At 48.3% G+C, this 27,894-nt stretch overlaps 4 protein-coding genes across 5 annotated transcripts in view; 2 read left to right on the forward strand and 2 right to left on the reverse strand.

Moving 5' to 3' along the window:
• Nucleotides 1-262: 262 nt before the first annotated feature.
• zgc:153675 (uncharacterized protein LOC768179 homolog) lies at nt 263-4,202 on the reverse strand. Its single transcript, XM_068742644.1, has 3 exons — nt 4,038-4,202; nt 2,595-2,682; nt 263-1,510 (listed from the first exon to the last, which is right to left on the reverse strand). The coding sequence occupies exons 1-3, from the start codon at nt 4,044-4,046 to the stop codon at nt 1,224-1,226; spliced, it is 384 nt and encodes a 127-aa protein (XP_068598745.1). The 5' UTR covers nt 4,047-4,202; the 3' UTR covers nt 263-1,223.
• Nucleotides 4,203-4,776: 574 nt separating this feature from the next.
• Nucleotides 4,777-12,634, forward strand: rbbp5 (retinoblastoma binding protein 5). Of its 2 annotated transcripts, none has more exons than XM_068742366.1 (14): nt 4,777-4,879; nt 5,677-5,702; nt 5,852-6,024; nt 6,458-6,598; nt 6,697-6,859; nt 7,098-7,207; nt 7,587-7,706; nt 7,791-7,944; nt 8,021-8,092; nt 8,427-8,544; nt 8,826-8,895; nt 9,324-9,544; nt 9,750-9,980; nt 12,335-12,634. In XM_068742366.1, the coding sequence occupies exons 1-14, from the start codon at nt 4,861-4,863 to the stop codon at nt 12,382-12,384; spliced, it is 1,668 nt and encodes a 555-aa protein (XP_068598467.1). In that variant the 5' UTR covers nt 4,777-4,860; the 3' UTR covers nt 12,385-12,634. The 2 variants fall into 2 exon arrangements, with proteins under 2 accessions (XP_068598467.1, XP_068598468.1); XM_068742367.1 differs by having other exon boundaries at nt 9,750-9,827.
• Nucleotides 12,635-13,382: 748 nt separating this feature from the next.
• On the forward strand, nt 13,383-27,249 carry ippk (inositol 1,3,4,5,6-pentakisphosphate 2-kinase). The gene is made up of 14 exons (XM_068742301.1): nt 13,383-13,515; nt 16,775-16,834; nt 19,876-19,971; nt 21,125-21,191; nt 21,352-21,470; nt 22,065-22,154; nt 22,794-22,852; nt 22,957-23,029; nt 23,350-23,493; nt 24,246-24,366; nt 25,381-25,516; nt 25,591-25,693; nt 25,767-25,858; nt 26,164-27,249. The coding sequence occupies exons 1-14, from the start codon at nt 13,435-13,437 to the stop codon at nt 26,399-26,401; spliced, it is 1,479 nt and encodes a 492-aa protein (XP_068598402.1). The 5' UTR covers nt 13,383-13,434; the 3' UTR covers nt 26,402-27,249.
• cenpp (centromere protein P) overlaps nt 27,248-27,894 on the reverse strand; it is a 41,338-nt gene continuing 40,691 nt past the window's right edge. Inside the window, exon 9 of the mRNA XM_068742302.1 lies at nt 27,248-27,434. Within this exon, the coding sequence (XP_068598403.1) occupies nt 27,304-27,434 (131 nt within the window). The 3' untranslated portion in view covers nt 27,248-27,303. The remainder of the gene's footprint in view (nt 27,435-27,894) is intronic.

Below are 27,894 nucleotides of genomic sequence, written 5' to 3' on the forward strand. Positions count from 1 at the left end.
ATGGCCCTGGAAGGTCAGAGGCTACGCCCCCATCTCCGGCTTTCCTAGCTGGTGCCGTGACCTCTACGCTGACACATGTCACATTCTCCCCTTTGCTCTGTTAAAATTAGTTTATAAAGATCACACAAGCCTCATGCCAAAGTACATAGAAGCATTGTGATGACGCTGTGGCGCCCTCTACTGTCAGGATGTTCCAACACCAGCAAACCTTTCACCAGGTGAATGTGTTATTTAAGAAAGAAAACTACACACCTCCTTTAATCTTTCAAACTACTTTATTGATATTTCCAAAAGTGACATACAAGACATTGAAATAGTTTAATCCATCAACAGATCCCACACACTCACTATTTTGCATTGAAATGCCGATATTGCATAGAAACGGTCATGCAGGTTGCCTGCACACCGCCCAGTTTCAAATAAAAGCTACAAGTCAACCTTCACTAATTCACCATTGGAGGCAACAACAGGCAGTTGTCCCTAAAGCGACCTCGAGCAAGGCTGCAGAATGGTACGATTCTCAATCCGTGAAAAAATGAACACTCAAGGTTCAACGGAGCATTTCACACAAACTACGGAAAAGAACGGGCTCAGCGACATTTGAGCCGCGGAAGAGGCTCGAACTCGACGCAACGTTAGCCTGCAGACACGTCAGAGTGATGCAGAGGCTTCGGCTGGCTCGTCCAAAGCTTTACAGGAGGTCAAACTCAGGAAGGTCGCCAATCCTTCGCCCTCAAAGGCGAAACGGAACCAACTCGAGCCAGATAAAGTTCAATAGCACATCAATACGCTTGGAAAACAAAAAAACTGCAAGATGCAACCACATATACTGGAAAGAGGAAAAAACTGGAAGGAAGTCAGTCTGGATTACAATTAAAACATGGATGAAGTGCCCCCCCCACACACACACACACTCCAGAATGGTCAGTACTTGTCATCTTTCTGGGGACAACGACTTCAACAAAAGCCACGATGTTTCCGACACTACCTGAAACGTCATCTGGGTTGCTGTGATATCGTAGTACTAGTGAATATTTCTACTCTGAATGCAGCGTCACACTCTAGATCTCACATTACCAACATCAAGCAAAGGCACTGTGGAGTTTGATTGGAAGGCAGAGACCAGCTGGCAGCCTCACTGTTGGCTCAGGGTGGGGTAAGGCCATCATCATCATCATCATCATCATCATCGTCATGGTGGGTGGTGTCGGCCGTCCTCCTCTTCACTCAGCCTTGTCTTTCCTCTTAGTTGTAAATGGGACTTTGCTAGCGACTGCTGAACCCACTGAAGAGACGCCCCCAGCCACGGCAGACACCCCGCCCTTCACTAGCTCCACCCCCATGGATGGCACCGTCGTCACGGCCGTCTTGGTGATCTCTAGGCTCTTGCCGCCGACCCAGGCCACCCCGCCGACGGCGGCCCCCACGACTCCCTTGGTGACGTTGAAGAGGCCCCCGGTCACCCTCCACATCATGCCTGGGGGGGGCGCATCATGGTCCTTAGCAGCATCTGACAGGGATTAAACACACAGGAAGTGTCACATGATTGGCTCAGATAAGGAAAAAGCTTGGCAACATTTTCAAAGGCGCATGAAGCCAAACATCAAAGCACTTCAATCAGACTGATTCAGAGAATAGAAATGGTCTTGATGCATAGCAGAGACACGTAGAAGGGAGGTGGTGGTGTGTGCTAACTGCTAAGCTAACATATATATATATATATATATATACCTGTATACATACACGTCATGCTGCTACAGACAAATACATTTAGACATGTTTTTATAGCTTTGTCATTTCCAAGTTTATGAAATGTCTATTAATAAATAATTATTACCTTAGAAACTCTGACATTTTAGTATATATATATATAAATGTATAAATGAAACGTTTATGCGGCCGATACCGATCACATGGATTGGCTGTCAATTTGTAAGATTTCGCTATGAGTGCTACATGAGCTGGAAAGAAGGAACCATAAAATCACCTTCATTTAGCCAAAGGCCGTTTTTACTTAGTTCAAGGGGAAATGTCCAGAAAGCATGCAGGCAGAACGCAGCAACAACTTAAATGGACCTGCTGTCTTCAACTGAATGAAAACATTGAGGCTCTCAACAGGCCAAATAGTGCAGAACGTCAAATAAATAGATCTCAAAACATTGACAAAATCAAATATTGTAAAGTAAGAAGGAAGACCTTCAACGTCAACGCAGGCTGCATTCAATTCAAATAAACAAGTTACACACAGAAATACCTGCGAGCATGGCTGACTGGTTAGTGCAGTGCCTCAGACGCCTCACCTGAGGTCTAAGTTGTGTTCAGGCCTGTTGAAAACGTATCGATGTTCCACCCAATAGCAACAGCGATGCTTACTGAGAGCAGCAGCAGGGGACGAGACTGGTGTCTCAGGGTGAGGACGCAAATAGCATGTCCCGTTTACACACACACACACACACACACACACACACACACACTCCCCTGACGAACCACATGTTTGTCCAACGGCAGCAGGCAGCATGGGAGGACGGGCTGCACCATGTTGCCTGCTGATGTTCCAGCATTTAGCCCCAGCCGGGGGGGGGGCTACGGCTTACCCTGAGTAGGTGGGCTTTTGGTGGGTTCCCCTTCGTCTGAGGCCAGGCTGGTCCCGGGCGTGGGCTCCACGCTGACACTGTTCACATTCTGGAAAACACAGGTAAAACCCAAGCTGAGTTAGCTTCCGGTGCCAGAACAGCTAATCCTTTAACACTTTGAATCTGGAAGCAACGTCAACCAATCGGTGCTCGGGCCACTCAGCATCCCATAGTGTGCGCACGGCTGACCTCTCTGGCAGCTGCCCACGCAAACGTTTCGTAGTTGCATTTAGATGTTCACCAAAGTTACACAAAACATTATTGCTTATGGTTAGCCCAGCTGAAATAGAGAAAAAACACAGTTGTGTACTATCTTCTGGAGGAGCTCGGTGAAGTTAGAGCCCCCGGTCCTGTCGTAGCGGCATCATCGTTCAGAGACCAGGACGACACGGAAACCGGGTTGTCCATTCGGAGACTCCGTCTGTCCATTCCAATAGAAATAAATGCTCAATCGCTTTTTTTTTTTTTTAAATGACAAAATAAATAAATGGATAAAAGACTTTGCTGTTTTCTCTTTGGCTTCCAGAGTTTTTGAATGATGGCGTTTCCTACAGGATCCAAGAACTCGGATCTCTGTGGGACTGAAACCCACGTCAAGCTCCTCCCAGAACCCCCCGGCCCAGACCACTACACTAGAATCAAGATGTTCTGGTGAAGGTCTGACCCAGAACCCCCCTGGCCCAGACCACTAAACAAGGACCAGGATGTTCTGGTGAAGGTCTGACCCAGAACCCCCCTGGCCCAGACCACTAAACAAGGACCAGGATGTTCTGGTAATGGTCTGACCCAGAAGCCCCCTGGCCCAGACCACTACACTAGAACCAGGATGTTCTGGTGAAGGTCTGACCCAGAACCCCCCTGGCCCAGACCACTAAACAAGGACCAGGATGTTCTGGTAATGGTCTGACCCAGAAGCCCCCTGGCCCAGACCACTACACTAGAACCAGGATGTTCTGGTGAAGGTCTGACCCAGAACCCCCCGGCCCAGACCACTAAACAAGGACCAGGATGTTCTGGTAATGGTCTGACCCAGAAGCCCCCTGGCCCAGACCACTACACTAGAACCAGGATGTTCTGGTGAAGGTCTGACCCAGAACCCCCCGGCCCAGACCACTAAACAAGGACCAGGATGTTCTGGTAATGGTCTGACCCAGAAGCCCCCTGGCCCAGACCACTACACTAGAACCAGGATGTTCTGGTAAAGCTGGTCCCAGTTGGCCTGGAAGCTGAACATCATTTCAAACTCGGACTTCTATGCGCGACACGAGAGAGTTTCAGGGAGGTGGCGCAGCGGGGGGTCCGTGGGTCCGTCCTCAGAGACCGGCCGGTCCGGACGGCTTCAACAGAACCAGCTGTCTGCTGTCCGGATAACGAGTCGCTAGTTTGACGTCGTGTAACGCTTACCTTCACCATTGTTCCCGGTGCTCCCGGTGCTCCCGGTGCTTCTCCCGCCGCGGTGGAGCGTCGGACCTCCGGCTCTTATCTCACACCGACGAGCCTCTTCAGAACTTCTCTCTCTGGATCTGCACTGCCTGCTCGTTCTGCCGACGTGGCGCCTTCACCACACTCACACACACCCACACACACACGTATTCAAATGCACACCGCAACTCAAGGGACTTCCGTTCAGGACCTTCAAAATAAAAGCACTCAAAGGTTGGGCCTTCAAACACAGGCGGTGCATTCATCGTGCTGGTTTGAATTTGGTTCAGGCATCTTACAGGCCGCTTTGGGTCCTCGATGGGACTCGGTGCATTGTTGTTGTTTTTTTTGAAGGCTTTATTAACATAATAAGATTAAAGACAAACTCCCAGTACAGAGGGGTTGGTACAGGGCTTTGGGACAAGTTACATTCTGCTAAATGTGTACCGTTTATATTTGTGGGGACTATTTATTTGTTTCAGAATTTTTGTAACAGGGACAACTCATTCTTGAGAGCAGACGATGAGGGGGGGATTTTACATACCCAATATTTAGCAATAATAATGAGATTATTCACGAAAAAACCCCATTATTTTTGTTTTTGAGGATTACTTCTATTAGAATATGTTCAGGGGGACTCGGCCGGCGCATTGTTCTCCCTTGAATTTGGTTCAGGCATCTTACAGGCCGCTTTGGGTCCTCGCTGGGGCTCGGCGCCAGTGTTAGCGTAAATACGATTGTATTTGTGTGATCTATTCGGTGAAATCAAGTTCTGAGGGAAGTTTGCTTCTCTGGGGGTCCAGCAATGAATCTCGAATTACTCGGTAATTCAATGAAAACGTTTCTTTGCTTTGACTTTCCGTTAATCGGTGACGTTAACGCGTTGTGCTTGTTGTGGTTAGCATTGTTCGGTGGCCCAGCCTAGCCTAGCATGGCGACAGACACTGTTCAAATTTAACACAAGTACTGCTTATTTCTAAAATCTCACAGTTTTGTTTTTATATTTGTATTTATTTATTTTTCAAACTGAAAAATCTTACCTAACGGACCCCATTTGTAAACTATTGTGATCATGGAAGTGCACGTCCTGTCAGCTAATGCTAGCTCCGGTGTTTGTATGGAAGGATCCATCAGACTTATATTCCATCATCGGGGACGAACTGTTTGCTCTTAACGAAACACGCATCCGGTCCATGACGGGATCAACTTTAACCTAGAGTGATTGGTTCAGAAAGTTACAGCAGGTTTTCCTTTGATGAATATTACTCGTGCTTTATGTTATTTCTTAACACTGAATTAGAACGATAAACAAATCTGCTTTTACAGAGTGAGCTCGGATTGTGAGTCGTTTCCTTTCCTTTAGCATCTCTGTCCAGTAGCTGCTTCACATCCTCTGCTCCTGATCAGATACACATATTTTATTCATTTGACAAAAACATTTTAGTCTGCTTTAATTTTTCCTCCATTTTATCATTTGAACTGATTTCTTTGTTGTAAAATTGCGACTCAGACCGTCTTCATTTTGATGCACGATATTGTTGAATTAAATAATTGTACTCTTTTTCTGAGACGGCGTTAACAATTAAATCCTATTTGAATGCTGTGTTTGGTTTCCTCCTAGAATCATTTGGGCAGAACTATCCAGAGGTAAGCCCTCGATACGCACTTGATCAGAATCCTGGTTCATGTTTTTGCCCAGAAAATAATTCAAGCATATTTGTTGAAGCTTCAAATGAATCCAGAATCTCAGGTGTTCTGATACTAACGTGTTTCTCCGTGTGTCTGTCCCTGTTCAGGAGGCAGATGGCACTCTGGACTGCATCAGCATGGCGCTCACCTGCACCTTCAACCGCTGGGGCACCCTGCTCGCCGTGGGCTGCAATGACGGGCGCATCGTCATTTGGGACTTCCTCACGAGAGGCATTGCCAAAATCATCAGTGCACATATCCATCCGGTCTGTTCCTTATGGTGAGACGCATCAAGCGCCGCCTGATGTTTCCACACAAAGGATCTATTGAGTCGGTCTGAAGCCTTGATTGTGCTCCAGAGTTGAACTATTTTTAATAAAACTACATTTAATGAGACGGAAGTTACTTTCTCATCTCTGATTATGTTTAGTGTACCCTTGGCTGTCTCGGCCTGGATAATTGATGTGATCATTTTACGTACTGGTTTACGCAGACTGCCATCGCTTCGCTGTCTCGCCTGCTCCCTTTGTGTCCACACAAGCATCGAGCTTTCTAAATGCTTGTGTGTTTTTTGGTTGCGCTGTTTGTAGACGATCTCTATCCACACTAAAGGAATTTAAACTTTCTTCTAACACTTTTACGCAACTCGGTAAAGAACCACAAAGAAGTTTTAGTGCTCAATTAAAGAGTGCTCCATGTTTTTCTGCGTGCAGCTGGAGTCGAGACGGTCACAAACTGGTGAGTGCTTCTACGGACAACATTGTCTCGCAGTGGGACGTCCTGACTGGAGACTGTGACCAGAGGTTCCGCTTCCCTTCACCCATCCTGAAATTGCAGTGCCACCCCAGAGACATGTGAGTGGCCAGACACCGAACATCCCAGAATGGACGTTTGAGACGTTTGTCCAGACGTTGCTATTTCATACCAACGAGACGTTCTATTTGTGCTTTAGGGATAAGGTGCTGGTGTGTCCTATGAAGTCGGCCCCCGTCCTGCTCACTCTGTCGGACTCCAAACATGTCGTGCTGCCAGTGGATGATGACTCGGACCTGAACGTGGTGGCGGCCTTCGACCGGCGGGGGGACTACATCTACACTGGCAATGCCAAAGGAAAGGTTGGTCTGTGTTCTGGAAGAGGGACTATTTTTCCTTGGGCCATACAGAGAGACCCCCCCCCCCCCCCCCGGTTACTTGTAAATAAACTTATTCTTAAACAAAGGCAGAAGTCTGTGCAGGACAGCACCCCTCCACATGCACTACTTTGATTGGCTGAATTAAACACGATCCTCACAATTTGCACCTAATTCTCACTGTTTTTTTTATTTATTCATGTGTCTCTGTCTATTGATGCAGATTCTGGTGTTAAAAACAAACAGCCAGGAGCTGGTGGCTTCCTTCAGAGTAACAACCGGCACCAGCAACACCACCGCCATCAAATCGATCGAATTTGCACGCAAGGGCAGGTGAGAGGCAGCAGATCATCAATGAGGGAGTTCTGTAGCAATAAGGGTTCAAGAAAAATACTGGATCGGTGGGGGGGGGGGGGCTGGAATCCGCCCAGTTTGACAGAGTCTGATCCTGAAGCTCGTTTAAATGCTTCAGTTCTTTACGAGCTGACGATATTCTGGAACCGGGTCCCATTGCTGATATTTTTAATGACTAAATGTTTCATGTTGGTACCGAGAACAATTCCTAGTTTGTGGATCCTTTTCACCGCTGATGGTAATAAAAGCTATTCTAATCTGATATTCCTGGTCCATCGGTCCATTCCGACTTTCCTCTTTCCTGTGTCCGGCCCTCTGTCCTGCTCGTCTTTGCCTACATGCTGTGTTTTCTGTGCAGTTGCTTCCTCATAAACACGGCGGACCGGATCATCAGGGTGTATGACGGGAGGGAGATACTGACGTGCGGGCGGGACGGTGAACCTGAACCCATGCAGAAGCTCCAGGACCTCGTCAACAGGTACGTTGGTGCGTGGTCGCTGCAGCGTGACCGCGAGGAATAGAAGGCTTTTGGCTTGAGCTCGATTTAGCGATGTGCATTCAGGACTCCGTGGAAGCGCTGCTGCTTCTCGGGAGACGGTGAGTACATCGTGGCTGGATCAGCCAGGCAGCATGCCCTTTACATTTGGGAGAAGAGCATCGGAAACCTGGTGAAGATCCTGCACGGGACCAGAGGAGAGCTTCTGCTGGATGTTGCTGTAAGGACGTCCAAACGGAAACTCCGTTGTGTTGTTTTGCCGACGTGATTTACTCGCCTTGTCTTTCGCTCTTCAGTGGCATCCAGTGCGTCCAATTATCGCGTCGATTTCCAGTGGAGTGGTGTCCATCTGGGCCCAGAACCAAGTTGTAAGTAGTCAGAACAAGGTCCTTCACCAGAGAGTGACTCAAAGCGTGCCAGACGTAGTCTCGATGGGCAGCTGGGTCGCGTCCTAAAGCAGAGGAGGGAGAGCTCTCCAGCAGAGCTGGCGGCTCCACCGGAACCAAAACGCCGTTTATACGCCGAAGGGATCTGTTTGAGACCCGTAGCGTTTATTGGTTTCAAACCGCTGCAGAACAGAGCAGACGTTGTGTAGTTCCATGAACCCAACAGAAGAACCGCTCCAACACATGCATGATTATTGTGTATTTTTCTGGGGTCCAGTGCTGTGAGGATATTCTGACGTTCCGTGTTTGTCTGCAGGAAAACTGGAGTGCCTTTGCTCCAGACTTTAAAGAGCTGGATGAGAACGTGGAATATGAGGAGCGAGAGTCTGAATTTGACATAGAAGATGAAGACAAGAGTGAACCTGAGCAAACAGGTAGAACGCACGCACACACACACACACACACACACACACAGAACATGCCAGTAAAACTTGTGGATGTCAGTGGAGGATTTCTGGAAACATCTCAGCAAACAAACAATTCCCAATTCAAAGTCTTTTCCTGAGTTTTCCAAGACGACGAAGCCTTCATCGATCGGCGCTGACGCCTCACACAAACCCGTGATAAGACACCGTGGCAGCTGCCGACCAATGGCTGGCCTTCTGGTCTTGCTGCCTGCTGGATGTCACTCATGCACTCGGTTCTGGTGTTGCAGGTGCAGATGCTGCAGAAGATGAGGAGGTGGATGTCACCACTGTGGACCCCATAGTTGCTTTCTGCAGCAGGTACAGTACTGCTTGTGTGTGTTTGACATTAGCCTCACGCCCTGCCACTCCAAGCTAGCCCAAAACGTTAGCGAAATGAAGTGGCTGGTGAGAACAGAGGCGTGCAGGCGGCGTCTTGATGGAGAAGAATGTCCACGTTGACGTTTGTTGAGTGCATCGCTGATTGGCCACCAGGTGTAGAGTAGAGTTTGTCACGTACTCATGCAGGATGGCAGTGGAATGCAGTTGGACATTTTCTCAAGGTTGTGTCACGCCCATTTATGACTCATAGGAAAGTCCATGAAAAACTAGGAGGAAATACATTTAAGTGTGTGTGTGTGTGTGTGTGTGTGTGTGTGATATATTCATCTGATCTGGACCAACCGTGTCACGCTAGAACCTAAAGGTGTGGAACCATTGTTAGTATTGCCTGTATTTGTTTACTGTAGTGATGAAGAGCTGGAGGACTACAAGGCCCTGCTGTACCTCCCCATTGCCCCTGAGGTTGAAGATCCAGAGGAGAACCCCTTTGGGCCCCCGCCGGATGCCGCTGTCCAGGCAGCTGCCCCAGAGGATGACAAGAAGCAGAGGCAACCCTCGTCTGAAGGGGGACCTGCCAAGAAGAAGGCTCGCACCACCACCATTGAGCTACAGGGGGTACCCAGTGACGGTGAGGGCGACCCCCCCCCTCACCGACCCGGGGGGGGGGGGGTTTCTGCAAAACAAGCCCACATGACGCTGCGCGTGCATGTTGGTTCTGTTTTGGTCAATGAAATTGAAAAGTAGAAATGAAGACGGTGACTTAGAGCAGTATAGCTAACGGCTGGGCGATGGGACTGTCGTAGTAAATGTCTTCAACCCGTCTGTCTTCCCAGAGGTGCACCCGCTGCTGGGTGTGAAAGGGGACGGCAAGTCCAAGAAGAAGACCGCAGGCCGGCCAAAAGGCTCCAAAGGTAAAGACAAAGACTTCCCCTTCAGGCCAAAGCCCTACAGGGGTGATCGGCCATCATACCCCATGGAGGCATTGGGCAGCTCTGGTCGAGGAGGAGGAGGAGGAGGAGGAGGAGGAGGGATGAAGGGCAGAGCAGAAGGAGGCCTGGCCACAGGTAAGCATGGTACCGGCCACACTGCTGCTTAGTCTGGAAGCTCTGCCACTTCTGCAGCCGTGCTACTCTGATTTACCCCACCGTCTCCAAGGCAACCCCTCCCCTGTATTGTGTCCACCTCACACGTACGTCCAGAGGCCCCTCGTCTTCACTAAGCTTCTCTGTTCCAGACGTCTGCATGACGAATACGAGTTGGATATTAGGAGGACGTTAACGAAGCGGATTAGTTGGACATGTGTCCTGTGTGAGCAGCACTGTCTGTCCTTGAGGACTGGTCCTGTGGGCTTTCTGAGGGCTAAAGTAGATGCTCATTTCGACCCTTTCTCCATCGCCTGTGTGTTACTGGTTCCTGTAGCGCTGTCTCAGGGGCAGTTCAGGAATAATGGAGACACGTACCCAACAGTCAAAAGTTGTCTCTCTTTATTTCTATTACTTCCTACATTAGGTGCGTTTACATGGACACATGTAATCTGGTTAAAATCCTGATCGGAATGAAAATGCGTCACGTACACACCCAAATCGGATTAGTCTGACCCGATCAAGATTCTATCCTGATCGAGAGGCGTGGTTTATGCCGATTTGTGATCCGGTCAGGGCGCATGGAAACACTTATTCCGATGTTTCGGTACAAACCGTCCTTACTGCGCATGTCTGTGACGTCAGCCACACGCGCTGCTGCTATTCCCGGAAGCTAGTTGAAGCGGAGCGAGCGAAAAGCACGGCGGGCGAAGACAGAACTGGTCAATATCTGAGACAAACATGTTTCCGGAGACATTAAGGGAGGAAACTAAAAGCGCAAACGTGGAAAACAAGCGAAATAACGCTGACGTTTCAGGCAGAAAAGCGCGGAGCGATGATTTGTCGCTACGACTTCTACCATTTCCGGTGTTTTTGGTCAAACTGCGCATGTCAGAATATTCTTTTCCGATCAAAAGTGTGATGCATGAACACGCAAATCCTAATCGGATCGGATTTTTAGGGTCCGTGAACACGGCGCATCGGATCACGATTTTACTCTGAACTCTGATCGGAATAAAGACATTTTGTCCATGTAAACGCACCTAGTGTAGATACAACAATGTAAGTAGGTGTAAGTCATGCTGGTTACACAGTGTACACTGTACAGCCTGTTTGACCACTGTCGGGATCTATATAATGACAAGACCCGATCAGCTTAGTCAAGAGAAACAGTTCATTCATTGAACAACTGACAGTCAGAAAAATGCAATAAATGGGAATGTGCCCAGAAGACTTGGATAAACCGTAGCGGTTCTGTTTCCTCCATGAGCCCGTCTGGGTTCTAGTTTTCATGCCTTCAGTGAGAATCTACAATGAGAACAGTCATGAAAATAAAGACCATTAAAGGACGAGGTGTGTCCAAACATTTCCCATCACAGGACCAGGACTTCAACACTGATAAGCTCGATAAGGGCCTTGATGTGGCTAGCGGTAGCATGGTGCTAGCTGGCTGGTCTGCTTCTACTTCCTGCTTGGCCTTTGACCCTCCTGCTCCCACTCCTGCCTCGCTCCGTGGGTTTGTCATGTGACGTGTGTCTGTTGTTTCTGTGTGTTTATATATTTATGATCTTATTCACTATGAACCCCGTCAAATATTCTGTTACTGTACACAATAGTTGTATTTACCACACAGTCTTGAGGTTTAATTTCAGAAGTTCTCCCAAATACTTCTATGAAATATCTGAGCCAGTCTCCGGTCAAACAGCAAACAGGTGCTGCAGGACAGCGTCCCTCATGTCTGTCTCAAACATGCTGCAGGACAGTGTCCCTCATTTCTGTCTCAAACAGATGCTGCAGGACAGTGTCCCTCATTTCTGTCTCAAACAGATGCTGCAGGACAGCGTCCCTCATGTCTGTCTTAAACATGCTGCAGGACAGCGTCCCTCATTTCTGTCTCAAACAGATGCATCAGAAAGGCCTCTGAAAAACAAAAACAAAACCAAATTCATTGCGTGCACAGAATGAACGTGCACGCATGTGCTCACACATCTTGTGCACGTTTGCGCCGCCTGACGTCGCGGGGGGAGAGATTTCTTCCAGACGTGTTTCGGGAGGTGATTAAAGACCTCCCCAAACTACGAACGATTGACTGGATGGTTTATCTCACTGTTTTGGGGTTAAGGACCCAGAACCACCAGAATAGTGTCGAAACATGGGGAAGAGAGCTCGTCCATGTCTGGGACCTTGAGGCTCACCCAGGAACTGAATGAATGTTTCAGCTGAAACATGGATTTGTCCGTTCCCTCCTGGTATTTGTAGTTTTTTGTGTCAGACTATTTTCTTCCTGTGAGGTCTGACCTCTCAATCTAAACACGACTTGGTGTTTCCCTCATCAGGGAGTCTGGTCTCAAAGTCGTTCAAACAAGACGTGGGAGGGATGGACTGATCGCAGCTGCGTGTCTCAGGCTGAAGCTGAGACACGCGTCCAGGCTGCGAGTGATCGTCTTCAAACCGCAGGACAGCGTCACATAAACTCCTCCCCCTGCGTGACGGACAGGAGCTGCCAATCAGAGCGAAGCAGCTGAGTCATGTTCCACCAGCGTCCGAGTCAGCTTGTGTAAAGTGTGTGTGTGTGTGTGTGTGTGTGTGTGTGTGTTCTCGATGTTTTTATACAAATTAAATCATTTTGATTATAAGCACGTTTTGTGTCTGTTCTTACTGATATGTGAACAAATCTGTGATCATATTCACAAAACAATATCAAGTTGGATGTCAATGTATAAATGAGCTATAAATATATCCTGTATTTAACCTTTGAAAATGTATCCTCAGTCAGGTGACTGAGAATCTACGCAGGTGTCCTCTGGCCTGGAGTCGGGGGACATCCCAGATGAGATGCAGCTCATTGCAGGGACACAGCAATTATTATTAAGATCTAAGATTGGAGGTTGTTTGAATGTGCAGATAATAATTGTAGTTACTACTACTGGACTTTCTTCTTGTCCCCTCCGTCATTACGTCCATGTGTCTTCTCCTGGGTCGTCCTCTAGCCCTGTCCTTTGCATCGTCCTCCCCAACACTAACTAAAATAATTGTCCTCGAAATCTTTATTTTTTTAGTGTCATGAACTTAATTTAACTTCATAGTAATAACGATTTCTTCTACTCTGATTATTTTGCTAATGTTTAATAATTATAACTTAATCTATTCTTGTTCATTCGTATTATTTTTTTAAATATATCAGTCGTATTCTTTTTTGTTTTTTCTTAATTTAATTAAAATGTTTCACTCATAGCATAATTTTTTTTTTTCAAGCCCGTTTCAGTCTTCACCTCATAGGACCTTTATTCTGAAGGTCCATCGGAAGTCGTATTCTGACGGTAACTTGATGCGCCTCCGCCGGCCAATAGCAGCCGGGTAGTCCCAGCCCTTGATCCTGTTGCGCGTCTGAATCGCAGGTCGCTCGTCCCGGGCGTAGCTGCTCGTCGTCGGTGTGATGGAACCGGATAAAATGGACGAGAACGACTGGAAGTATCACGGAGAGGGCAACAAGAACCTGGTGGTCGCACACGTACAGGTACGCGCAGCGGAGGCTAACGCGGAGCTAGTTGGGCTAACTTTAGCTTTAGCTCGTGTTTAATATGCTCCGCATCGAAGCTACCGCCGGTGGAACTTCGTGGAAGTGATCCGTGGACTGCTCGGCTTCCAGCCGGCTAACAACATTCACTGTGGTCGAGCCGAACCACCGAAACCTTTCACGGGTACGACGTGCTGGGGAACAGGCGGTGCTCAGCAAAACGTCTTTATTTGAAATAGTCAGGTTGAGTGTTTAAACTATTTGATTAAATGTAAAGAAGGGTAGCTTTGAGGCTAATTTAGCCGTTAGCAGCTTCCCTGGTGTGTCTTCAGCTGCTGGTTGAAGTCAACACTGAGACGGCTGGGCTGTCCATCGATGTCCATGGACATCACTCGTGTTGCCGAACCGGGACTGACCCGGGAGGACCCCGGACTGACCCCGGACTAACCCGGGACTGAACCGGGAGGACCCCGGACTGACCCCGGACTAACCCGGGACTGAACCGGGAGGACCCGGGACTGACCCGGGACTTACCTGGGACTGACCCGGGAGGACCCCGGACTGACCCTGGAGGACCCCGGACTGACCCTGGAGGACCCCGGACTGACCCTGGAGGACCCTGGACTGATCCTGGACTGACCCGGGACTTACTTGGAGCAGGAAGCGCGTCCTCCATATTCATTCAAATATGTTGTGAAACCACATAACTGAGTGTCATCGTTCACCGAGACTGTGGAGCTCCACCAGAGACAATCCGAGTCAGCGGGGGGGGACCCACTGCGCTCCCGGGCACCGTGGCAACCGAGCGAGGTACGTGCATCAGCGCCACGGAGGACACGTTCCCTCCGGCAGCAAAAACTGCCAGACAGACTAGAATGAGGCTGGAGGCAGGCTGGTCGAGATGAGAGTAGCTTCTCTCTGTCCTTAAAACGAACCGTTTTAATGACGCCTGCATGAATGAAAAACGTGGACACAGAGGACCCATTACATCCGTCCATGCTGTATGACCGCGGCCCCCCGGCCCGGTACCGACTCCGTGGCAGGAAAACCGCTGCTGTATGGAACGCCCAACGTTTGTCTGAACCTCACAGCTTGTCCGGCGTCGCCCCGAGTCGAATGGAAAGCACCTTTTATTCCAGGTGGAGCAGACGCCTTTAGTCAGACTGAATTTAGTCCCTTCAATGAGGAAGTTAAATTGGAATTTCCCTTGGGATGAATAGAGTATCTATCTCGACCAGGGGTGGGCGAACGCTTTGGCTTGCGGGCCACGATGGGTTCTAAAATTTGACCGAGGGGCCGGGGAAGAACAGATTAATGGAGTGTTTGTGTGAACTATTATAAACGACGTGTAAAATCTGGATTTGGCCTTTTACGTGTAGCATTACAGGGAAAAGGTCAAATGAATGAGGTTTAATTATAATACACTTTTATTTGATGATATAACTTGGATAATTTCGGTGGGCCGGATTAAAAAGCTCAACGGGCCGTTGTTTGCCCGTGCCTGATCTGGACCCGATGTAACCCCGCATGCGACACGCTCCTCGGGCGTTTGTCCTTCCTTGCTCAAACACGTTGGCAGGAAAATGTAGCTCGACAGCGACTCGAGATTGAAATCAAGTTACGCTTTCATTACAAAAGGCTGACCCTAGACTGACCCTAGACTGACCTGGGCTGGTCCGCGTGTCCCGTATCAACCTTGGGAAAGTTACCCCGGAGACTATTGACGGCGTTATTGAGCAAAGTGTGTTGTTTAAAGCCCACATTGTGCAGCGTTCCATCAACACAGCGACTCTGAACGTGTCCTCCGTGGCGCTGATGCACGTACCTCGCTCGGTTGCCACGGTGCCCGGGAGCACAGCGGGTCCCCCCCCCCGCTGACTCGGATTGTCTCTGGTGGAGCTCCACAGTCTCGGTGAACGATGACACTCAGTTATGTGGTTTGACCACATTTGGATGAATATGGAGGACGCGCTTCCTGTCTCCACAACCACGCGTTGTTCCTGCTCCGAGGTTTTTGAGATTAACAGCGATTTGCTGTCTGATGCAAATGCTATGCTAATGATATATATTCTTTGTAGTTTGCAGATTTTGGTTCTGTCATCCCTTACGAAATGTTTAAGAAAAGTTATTAAATTCAAGCACGTCCGTACTTCCTGCTCATCTACGGTATTAAACTGAACTTGTTTAACATCACATTATTCTTTATGAGCTTTAGATAATCAGTATCAGTATTGTCCATATTCTGCCTTATTCATGAAGAAATCACTAAAATAATTTGCTATATCAGACGGTTTGGTCAGAAACTTCCTTCTGCTTCTACAGAGGAAGCCCCGCCCATTGACCTCCCCATTATTTCATTCAGGGTTTTCCAGAGCTCTTTACCATCTCGCTCCACAGCATTTATTCTCTGCTAACGTAGATTTGTCTTCGTCTCTTTCCTTCATGAGGCTCTTTAGAGTCTCATTCAGCCACGGAGCTGGTCTGGCTTTAACAACACACTTTCTCATCGGGGCATGCTTATCAACAATCCTCAATCTTTCCATAAAGATAATTAAAGAAGCCTCAGGCTCCTGAACAGCATACACATCTGTCCACTCTATCACCCACATCTGCCAAAAAACGGCCAGGAATGAATTTCTTAAACATCCTTTAATGTATTATATTGACCTTGCATTTAGGAATTTTAGTTTTCCTGGTAATAGTTATAATATTATTGTCACTAAAGCCCAAAGATCGAGAGACTGATTTAGTGCAGTATTCAGGAGTATTTGTGTAAATATGCAGAAGTATGGCCGGCCCTATTAGAGAGACCATCGGAGACGGTTTACAAGCATCAACTAATCTAAACATCAGCATTCACATCTGTAACCATCAATTAACACACACAAGTCATTCAGGTATTTGGATTCAGTCCCAGGAGGTCTATAGCAGCAGCCAATCAGCACAGGCTTTAGCTGAGGAAGACAAGAACTCAGAACAGAGGGTTGTCAAGATTGTTTTCTGATATATGACGCTATGCCGCCGCCATATTTATTCCTGTGCGTTCTAAATGTATTATAAACCTCCATGTCAAGAACTGCTGCACTCGGATGGGGCTCCCATACGGCCAAGATATGAATGGTGTTTCCTGCAATCAGATTAAGTTCACGTACCCCGTTTCTGATGCTGCAGACATTCAAGTGGTTGAGGTGCGAGTTCAGGTCTGTCTTGTGTTTAGAGTCTACTAATGCTGCCATCCTTCCTCTTATGTTATTCGCAGCTTTCCAAAGTCCTGCGCCTGCTCAAGTATCCAGCAGAGGACTCTGAGAACCCACCACAGGTGAATATTAGTGGACGGTCCAAATCACTGCTGTGTAAAAGCAAATGTCACTTTAGAGAACACGTCTCATTGGCAATGCTCTCCTCTTTCTGTAAATTGGAACTGAACAATTTGTTTCCCTTAAACTTATTATAGTCAGACAACATTGACTGCACAGTTCTAAAACTAAACGGTCCATATTTGTATCGATTTCCTGTAAGTGTTGCTTTTAAACTGCTATTAGATCTTATTCAGGCAGGATGTTTCTCAGAAGAATGTTCGCACTGTTGGCACAAGTGATAATCGTCTGCCATTGTGCAAGAGAACAGGATTTGTGTTTTCCCTGCAGCTATTCACAGGTAATGGTGGAACAACCACCTGTATGTGCACAAACTCCACGTACAAAGAAAGAGACTATGGCAATGCGGTGGTGAACCGACAGACAATGTTGAGCCCCTGGTGTTTAAACGTGTGTGTGTGTGTGTGTGTGTGTGCCTCTGCCGTTCAAGCGTTGGATCAAGGATTCTAGACCAACGAGGATCCTATCAGTTGTTCCCGCTTTTAAAAAGGAGCCAAATTTCCTTTCATAACTTTGTTGCAAATGTTTTTGGCTATTAATTAAGCAAATTAGGGACTTCAAATAAACCATTAACACAAGAAGATGCACAAGAAGTCGGACACCCTGAAACTATGGCAAAGAGCTCAATACAACAAAAGACTGCCAAGCGTGTCGCCCCCTAAAGCCTCTGACCGGAGAGCGTTGCTGGAATACATGACGAGACTCGATGTATTCTATGACTGGACAGTATGTGACCAGCGCCTTCACTTTTGTCTACATTTCTGGGAAAGCAGTCACCTCTGGAATTAAATGCTATTAAATTGTGTCACTAGAACAATCAATGAGAGCCACGAGAATGTTTAGCAATCGATCGATGTCTGTGGCACTTTGCTACGATAGTGACGACTGGATAGTGGAGCGTGTGCTAAGTTCTCTGAGCCATTAAGCAACTGCAGTCGGGCTTTCCCTGTTCCAGGTTTCTACATACCTGTACAGGTATTTATAACGAGAGCCCGGTGTTCAACAGAAGAGGAAGCTGCTCAATGGCGGTTGTTTTCTCGACATCTTGCACAACAGTCGGTTTGCAGGTGCAATTGTAGTTGAAACAACTTTCAACTCTTATCTACATGTTCATATCAGCAGCCGGCGGACCTTCTCCACCCACCACCGAATGGTTGTCATGCCGATATTCCTCGTGAAACATGGGGCGCGAAGTCACGCTCAAAGCCTGGCCCAGCTGAGTGATGCTCTGGGACAAAAATGGCATCGACACGGCTGACGGCAAAGAAGCAGACGCAACACCAGGTAGCCAGGAATGCTGGCATTCCCACCTGATTGGCTGGAACTTGACACTGCAGTTCACACCATTCGTCCGCCGTGCTGTCAATCAGAACACTGCAGCTCCGGGTAGCCGTGGCTACAAGGGACACGGGGGGCTTAATGTGTCGATACTCGTGGATGAGAAATCGATACTCTCTGGGCAAACAAATACATTGCAGAATCAATGAAGCTGTTCAGCTCTTGGCGTAAAGGCTAGCTTGCTATAGTGATTTCATTTTTGGAATTAAACCATGCAGCTAGCATTTCTGGTTTTAAGGGGGCAGTCAAGCGAGTCAAGTTGAGTAATTTACAGTAAAACGTTGGGGAATACAAACAAATTCCGTTAAATGAGTTAATTTATAAAAGGTGACTGGATTAGGATGGGATATTGAAAGGTCCTCTTATAAAAACAAGTGGTGAGGTTCACCACTTGTGTAACACGATTGCTCAAAGGCTATTGCGCCATGGTCTGAGGAACACTACACACAGCAGGAAGTAACAGTTTGTGAATGTTCAGTTGTTTTCCATAGCGTTGTAGCGATCGAGTGCGTTAAGAACCTGCGCGCCGGCAGCGCTAAGCAAATAGTAACAACTGTTGTTGCACAAGGGCAGTGCCTTTCTGCACCCGAGGGCACGCAGGTGTTCAACTGGTTTTATGTTCATATCCACGTCAAGCTGGGAAATGTTTGCATAAGAGGAGCTGACATTCCGAACGCATCCAGTCATTTTGACGACTGTCAGGCTGAGTTGACTCATCGCTGTCAGGAGGAACGCCAGCCGTACTTGAACGGGGTTATCTTTGTCCAACGTGCATACCTTTCATTGGCTGCGCTTACATGGACACATTTAATCGGATTAAAAGCCTGATCGGAATAAAAATGCTTCATGTACACACCCAAATCGGATTAGTCTGACCCGATCAAGATTCTATCCTGATCGGGAGGCGCGGTTTGTACCGATTGATGATCCGATCAGGGCGCATGAAAACACTTATTCCGATGTTCCGGTTCAAGCCGTCCTTACTGCGCATGTCTGTGACGTCCCTCATTTCTGTATCAAACAGATGCTGCAGGACGTCACAGTAAGAGAGTTTTCTTCCAGAAGCGTTTCTGTACTTACAGAACTACGCAGGGTTGACTTGATGGTTTATTTTGATCTTTTGGGTTGATAAGGACCCAAAACCACCACAATAGTGTCGAAACATGGGAAAGGTGATTTCTTTATAATATGGGAACTTAAAGTTCCCTTGTTTCTGCATTTCGATGCAAATTTGAACTTTTAATTTTCATGTCAATTTGCTTAAATGCTTAAATTTGCTTGTGATAGAGATTATGGTCTGTCCACATCAGTGCATCCAGTAAAATATTTTTTTTTGCTTTTCAGTTAGTGTTATGGAAAAGCTGACATCTTTACTGTAAATTACGTGAAGTTTCCTGTGTTGGTGTAAATGCTTATCAGTTGAACTGTTGTGTTGGAACAGCTTTTAAATGTTGTCAAGGTAATTGACTGGGTGGGCTGGGGCCAAACTACTGGTGAGAAACAAGAAGGTGATCAGCTTTTGTGGGGCTGGATAACTGGAATCCCACTTTGGGGTGCTGAGTCTAAGTCTGAGCAGAGAGATGACGCATTCCTGACTGGATTTAGAAGAACAGGATGTAACTTTGTGTGTCTGGGTCTTTTTTAGACGGTGGAACAAACCTTCAGGCAGCTCCAGAACAGTGTTGACTTCAGCTCAAACGTGATGAGCAGCCTACTGGGAGACAAGTTCATCCATACTGGGGTAAGAGATTAACAGTTACATTTATTACATGTACTGATTTAATGTTTATACTTCATCCTTTGTGAGTCTACACACAGTTCACACTGCAGACATCCCTCATGTTAGGCAGGACTACTCTTCTGAATTGTGTGGAAGTATGAACTTCAGACCAAGAAGGGGTGCAGTACAAAGTATATGGATCTGCTGCAATGTAATGAATAACATGAACATAAACTAGATTGGGGGTTTCCCCTCTCACAATGAAAAACTTTTCTTGGGACCCACACCAAGATTGAATAAGGTGTTTACTGGTCTATGACCATCCATCCATCCACCGCTGATCTGGGGCCGGGTCACGGAGGCAACAGTCTCAGCAGGGATTTCCAGCTTTCGGGGGGATCCAGAGGTGTCCCCCCTGGGACCTTTTCATTTACACACACATGTACTGTCTCACCCACCTTCATTCCTCTCTTCTCTGGAGTCTCCTCTACCTGCTCCCTGCTCTCACTGCAGACCACAATGTCATCTGTAAACGTCATATTCCAAGGAGCTTCCTGTCTCACCTCATCTGTTAGTCTATCCATCGCCATAGCAAACAAAAAGGGGCTCAGAGCTAATCCCTGGTGCACTCCCACAGTACAACTGTCATACATGTCCTGAACCGCTTTGAACCCTGCGGCTTCTACAATGATGCGGCTAATTTATCTTTTTACGGGCTAAAAATGGCACCAGTACATTTTGCCACCAATCAGACCAATGAAATGATCAAGCAGGTCACAGTGGACCGATAAAATTATCCATTTTGGCAGATGGTATTCCGAACTTAAATTAGGGTCATGTCGACCACGAGCGAATCAGGATGAGCCATAAAAAATTATGGCTCAGTTTGAAATTTTCAGGAAATGAGACCTCAGGACTGTGGGTACATTTCAGAGTGTCCATCAAAGATCTTTGACCAATAACTGCGAAGCCTTGGACAAAAGAGGGTGATGATTTGACTCTCAAAACTCAGGGAATGTTTGCAAATGGATGTGGTGAGAAGGTTGCAGTCAGAAGGAGAGGATGTCATCTGGGTGCAGAATGATTTCCTCTCCTCACATTAGCACTACCAGAAGACTTCCGGGCATGCTCTGTGCACTAGCTGGACCAATGAGGGACTTCATTCTCTCCACAGGAAGTGGTCAAACTGCCGCTCGAGTTTGTGCGACGGCTGTCGATTAAAGTTCAGCATCAGAGACCAGGTAAAACCACCAATCGAACATTTCTGTTGGAGCGCGTCTTCCTGTCTACAATCTCATAAGAGTGGGACAGTTTAGGTACGAGAGTGATGTCCACAGTGTTCAAAGAGGAAAGGCCTTTGGGTACTGGACACGTGTACTGACCGTGTAGCGTGCGTTTCAGCCTGGCGCTGTGATAAGGTGGTGGACATCTACAGCGGCTGTGCTCTCTGTCTGCCCAACCTGACCTCGCCACTCCTCTACCAGCCAACACACACTCCGACCCTCTGCATTGAGATTAAGGTACACACACGCGTTTTTATATTGCATGTTGGAACTGAACAACAATTAGGGAGTCACTGAAGCCTGCTGGCTGAGAGTTCCACCGACGACGCTGTCACATGTCCAACTGGAGCTACTTCTAGAAGTAATAAATCACCCGAGCTACTTCTAGAAGTAATGAAGCATTCGAGCTACTTCTAGAAGTAATTAAGCATTCGAGCTACTTCTAGAAGTAATGAAGCATTCGAGCTACTTCTAGAAGTAATAAATCATCCGAGCTACTTCTAGAAGTAATGAAGCATTCGAGCTACTTCTAGAAGTAATTAAGCATTCGAGCTACTTCTAGAAGTATTGAAGCATCCGAGCTACTTCTAGAAGTGATGAATCGTTATCGTTACATCCAGCTAAGTGATTGATTCTGTGTTTTATATTCGCTCTGAAAGGCTCGTTTGTTCTTATGGATTGTATTGGATCACGTTTGTCGCGCCAGTCAAACGGCAACATGAACGTTCCAGATTGATCTCGAGCACGCCGTTCCCGGCGGCACCACTGAATGAAACTCAATAATGTATACTGTTGTAGTTGTTTGTTTGTCGTTTGTTTTGTTGATTTCAGCCCAAGTGGGGATTCCTGCCGTCCTCCAAGCACGTCAGCAAAGACATTAAGACCCGAGTGTGCCGCTTCTGCATGTACCAACACTACAAGGTAGCTTCAGCTCGTCAAAGTGAAACGTTTCAGCTTCAGGATGGAAACGCTCGTTTGGTTGCCTTTTTTTCCTAAGTAGGATTTGGCCCACGAAGCATTCATTAGAATTTGGTGGAGATCTGGATCATCATCCGGATCCAGAATTAAGGACCATTTAGTGGGCTCTGTTCTGGATTGGTACTCTTTAAAGTACTTCTTATTGCTCCCGACTCAGTGGGCTAAAGATTCACATGCGTTTCCAGAGGCATGTCTAACAGCGGAGGATTATTTTCCTTGCATTCTCAGTAGTACTGAGTACTAACGCCATCTGTTGGGCGAAGTATGAAGTCAGTACTTCCTACATTTGTCAAGTCGACTGAAAATTAAGATTAATTGAAGAAGATGAGGCTGTTTGTATCCGTGGTTACGAATGAAGTGAGTTAGAGAATGAGTAACTGCCGTTCAACCCATCCATCCATCCGCCCATCCATCCCTCCCTCCATCGAGCCCCCTCATCCGTCCAGGCTCCCTCGTCCCTTGTCTTGCTCTGGCTCTGGGGACTCGTGATGGATTCCGGGACTAAAAGACATAAAGCCTGAGACCAGAGTCTCGAGGTTTTTCTTGCCTCTCTGTGATGTTTGCTTCTTCGTTGTTCTCCAGGTCGGCATCGGCAGGTGGAAAAGACGCAGTCGGTACTGTCCTCTGGACCTGTTCTCAGGGTGAGAGGACACTATAGAGGACACAATAGACCATGTCCTCCACCCCTAGCAGGCTACAGGTGAAGATGCGCTGTCTTCTAACGCTCCTGGCTTCTGTTGTTCAGGAACAGACAGAGAATGCACTTTGCCATCAGACAGCTGATAGAAGAACCTCAGAACAACTTCAAGATCTTTGAGGTGAGACAGAACCACAGCCGTCTCTCCTGTTCCTGTGGACCCATCAGGTGTCCAGAGTACACGCATACGAGTATTCGTTTCTGGACCGAGCCCCTAACTCAAATACATTTTTACCATATAAAATATGGTGGAACCTCGGTTCTCCAGCGGAACAAAGGAGTTTAAAATGCCTCGGAGCTCGAACACGAGTGGAGCCGAGGCGAAGCCGAATATTCCTCGCAGGTTTGCTCGTGTCTCGTAACGCTCGTGTGTCGAGGTATTCCTGTACTTCAAAGGCTCAACTGAGGTTGTGTGTGTGTGTGTGTGTGTGTGTGTGTCAGGGTGGTCAGTGTATTTACAGCAGTAAGGAGGGCAACAAGGACCTGAACTCCTTTCTGCATCGTCTCAGAACCTGCTCCCAGTACGGGAACAATCACATCAACGGTCACGCCAGCAGCAAAGCTGTCCTGAACGACTTCATCCAGGTAACGCCGGCGCACATCCGGGGAGGCGTTCCGGAAACGGGATTACCAGAGCGATTTTAGAGGGAGGCGTTCCTGAAACGGGATTACCAGAGCGATTTTAGAGGGAGGCATTCCTGAAACGGGATTACCAGAACAATTTAGAGGGAGGCGTTCCAGAAACGGGATTACCAGAGCGATTTTAGAGGGAGGCGTTCCTGAAACGGGATTACCAGAGCGATTTTAGAGGGAGGCGTTCCTGAAACGGGATTACCAGAGCGATTTTAGAGGGAGGCGTTCCTGAAACGGGATTACCAGAGCGATTTTAGAGGGAGGCGTTCCTGAAACGGGGTTACCAGAGCGATTTTAGAGGGAGGCGTTCCTGAAACGGGATTACCAGAGCGATTTAGAGGGAGGCGTTCCTGAAACGGGATTACCAGAGCGATTTGAACACAGATTATTGTTTGGGTCTTTGTTAGAACGGTAAAAGAACCTCTCAGGGTTCTTCAAGGTTTTCATGTGATGTCTGTGGGAGTGGACAAGCCCCCCCAGACGGCTGTTAGGGTCCGGGTTCACGGCCCAGTACGGAAGCCTGGCTGCTCCAGAACCTGCCAGCTCTAGAGGGGACATGATTTTAACCACCCTGTGAGTATCGTCCCACAGGACCAGCGTTACCTGTCCCTCCAGTACCCGCTCAGAACCAGCATGCTCTGGAACACACCTGAAGCACGGAGTCAGTCGTCTGACGCTTGCAGCCTGCTCCTTTCTGCCTGCAGCTGCTGGTGAACGCCCTGCTGAGTGCCGACGCCGGCGACGGAGGGACGCAGACGGAGCGACGACCAGAAGGGCGGAGCTTCTGTGAAGCCAGTCTGTTCAACAAGGAGCGGACTCGCCATGGTCAGAAGCCCCGCCTCCTTCCAGAGCTGCTCATTGAGAGGACGGGACAGTGTGTCTCGCAGGATTCATTGATTGTCCTCGTTAAGGGACAATCAATGCATCTGCAGCTAATGGGACAATTAGAAAACACAGAACATTCTTTCTGCACTATAATCTGATCATTTTCTGCATTACTTGTACACAAAGTGTGTATTTTGGATTATTGGTTGGAGGAATCGAGACATTTGGAGAATCCTCTAAAATAGAAAGTGAGATTCAAAAAATAACAAACGGATTTATCAAACCTAAAACTCATTTTTATGTTTCTTTATCAGCGCAGATTCTTTATCTGATGATTCTGTTCACCAATGAATTGTGGTTCTGGCCACCAGGCGGCGCCGTCCAGCTGCTGCGCTGCGCAGACACACTTTTTACCGTGTGCATGTTATCGTACAGGATACTCGAGTCATCACCTTCAGAACGGTCTGCTGGCGTTCTTTAGAGAACAACGTTTCGGTGCTCTTCAGTGTCGGGCTCGTTCCATCATGAAACGGCAGCAGAACCGAGGAACAGTTCTGCTGCCGTTTCCCGCTCTGGGCGTCGGTTCTGCTGCCGTTTCCCGCTCTGGGCGTCGGTTCTGCTGCCGTTTCCCGCTCTGGGCGTCGGTTCTGCTGCCGTTTCCCGCTCTGGGCATCGGTTCTGCTGCCGTTTCCCGCTCCGGGCATCGGTTCTGCTGCCGTTTCCCGCTCTGGGCGTCGGTTCTGCTGCCGTTTCCCGCTCTGGGCGTCGGTTCTGCTGCCGTTTCCCGCTCTGGGCGTCGGTTCTGCTGCCGTTTCCCGCTCTGGGCGTCGGTTCTGCAGTCGGGTTCAGTATCCAGCTCAACCTCACCTGTAGGAGCTTCATGAGGCTGCAAAGACGCCAGTCTGGTCTGGACCGGTTTGAAGAACGCATGCGTCTTCGTCTTCGTCTTCATCACACTGGAGTCTGAGCCAAACGCCGTTCATGGAGCAGAGTGTCCTCTCTGTCCGTCTCCAGGCTCTCTGGGTTTACCGAGTGACTGTGCGTTGTTCCGGATCCTTCAGACCCAGATGTTGGACTCTCTCGACATCGAAGGACTCTACCCTCTGTATCGCAGAGTGGAGCAACACCTGCAGGACTCCCCAAAGACCAGGTAATCCAGGTGGAGCGGCAGTCTGTGCAGGTGGGTGTGAGTTCTCAGGTTCTGAGGGGTGTCTCTTCTGTCAGGGCTCATCTTCAGATAGACGGTCCGTACAACAAGGCCTTTCTGGAGCGGCTGAAGAAATGTCCCGGTGAGGACGACGGCTCTGTGGAATATGCCGTCACCAAGGTAAACCAGCAGGGCGGAGCCGGGCCGGTTCAGCCCGAAGCTGGCAGCAGGTCTAACCCCGGTGTGTTCGCAGATCAGTCAGCACCGTGTTGCCATGACGGTCAAGGACTGCTCCATCATGGTCACCCTGGTGCCCAGCGGTGAGGAAGAGGGGGATGAAGATGGGTAAGGGTTCATTTCTGGACATAATGATGAAGTACTGAAGCTCTCTGAAACACAGCGTAACGGCCGAACCGTCCACCGGGCTGCAGCGTAACCGCCGAACCGTCCACCGGGCTGCGGCGTAGCGCCGTAACGACCGAACCGTCCACCGGGCTGCGGCGTAGCGCCGTAACGGCCGTAACGGCCGAACCGTCCACCGGGCTGCAGATGTCAGAACTCACCAAGCATTTTGGGCTTGTATTTTTGTTGAACTGCACCACAGGGGGCGCCTCAGAACTTTTAACCTCGTACTCTTCTTCCTCCTCCAGTCCCAGGTGGCGCCGGGACTTCCTCTCCTTCAGACCCTTTTCCTACCTGGTGTCCATCTTAGACCTGGACCCAAAGCCGTTTGATAATATTCCTTGCCAGCTGCGCCTGGACCAAGAGATTGTTTCCTGCTACCTGAGGACTAGCAGTGCCTTGCCCAAAGACACTCTGCCGCCTCTTCCCGACATCTTCACGGCCACAGAGAGGGACGACTGCACGCTGCTCTTTCACCCCATGTGATGGTATCTCAGGCCGGGGAGGACGTCGCCACTCAGTCAAAAGACACTTCCGTTACTGATCTAGAATCTGCTTTTAGACCCTGAATGCTGGGGGGGGGGGCGGGGGGTTCATTCCTGTGGTGGGGGTGGCATGGTCTGTTACATGAACTATAGCAAACGTCATTTTATAAGAATCACTCCCATATTCAGTGTGAGAGATGGTTCGAAAGGTTTGTCCACCTTCTGAGTTGGTCCTGCCCAGTTGGACCCAATAGAGCAAAGGCTGCTGGGTAGCGGCTGCATGCTGGTGCCATAAGTGGCTTGTGTGTGTGTGTGTGTGTGTGTGTTACAGGCTGGTCACAGCAGAGCGGCCACAAACTGGTGTCGGTTTGGTGTCAGAAGGAGTTTTGGTTTGACTCGTTATGAAAAGGTTCATATCGTGTTTCACGACCGTACGAGTGTCGGTCCGGTTGAGCTGAGCGGAGTCGATGGTGCAGGACAGACACGAGGACACGTAAGACGAAACGTCTTTATCAAGGACTTGGTCTGAAAGACAAATCTCTGAAGTAGGAAAGGTTCTCTCTCGGAAACAAGAACAGCGTGAAGTTTGTTGCTGCACATTGAAGGCAGACAGAACCAGGAAGAACCCGGACAGGTGAGCAGGGCTGTGATTGGTCGGTGGCCTCTACCTCCCACACCTGCTGCTGTGTGAAATCCTCAGACGTGTGTTAAGCGCTGAGAGAAGAGAACTATTTGAAAATACAAGAGTGAAACTGCTGTCTTGCATTTTGTATTTAAATTATTTATTTTTGTAGATTCTGAGTCGCATTTGGGCTCTTTCTATTGAATAAAGATTTCTATGAGTGTAAACGAGACATCGTTTGTGTGCTTGTTGGGTTTGAACGGTTCCACACAGATCCAGGCTCACCCATCCTGCGGTGGGTTGATGGCTCTGATCAGGGCCTCCAAGGCGCCTTCGGGTCCCAGAATCCTCAGCAAGCTCTGGAAGGCCTCATCGGCGCCACCCACAGCCAGAGAGGGAAACAGCTGCAGCGCTGCAAAGACGGGAACAAACCTGAGCGCCGCTACGGGCTGCAGTCGATAAAGCAGGAGGAAAATACAGACGTGTACTCTGTACTGCAAAGTGAACTCCTTAAATGCCTAAAGAAAAGCAGGAAATGGATCAGCTATGATTCTTTATGTATCGAGTGAATTCTGGATTTATAGGAGCTGCTTCAAGAACATTTGTTTCTTTGGTTTAAGACGACACATTTAACATCAGTAATACAGAAGACTAGCACTAATCATTACTACGTTTATATATTTATTTTACTTTTCACATAATTTTCACACGAGATTAAAGAAGATTCTCATGGGCAGCACGGGTAGTGCAGTTAGCAGGCGCTAACGTAGCATTGCCAGTTTCTCCCGTGTGCCGGTCCCAAGCCGGATAAATGCAGAGAGTCGCATCAGGAACGACATCCGGAGTAAATCTAACATGCAAATCGATGTAAA

This window comes from Brachionichthys hirsutus, chromosome 8 (assembly GCF_040956055.1).
Source record: "Brachionichthys hirsutus isolate HB-005 chromosome 8, CSIRO-AGI_Bhir_v1, whole genome shotgun sequence".
NCBI classification, from domain to species: domain Eukaryota; kingdom Metazoa; phylum Chordata; class Actinopteri; order Lophiiformes; family Brachionichthyidae; genus Brachionichthys; species Brachionichthys hirsutus.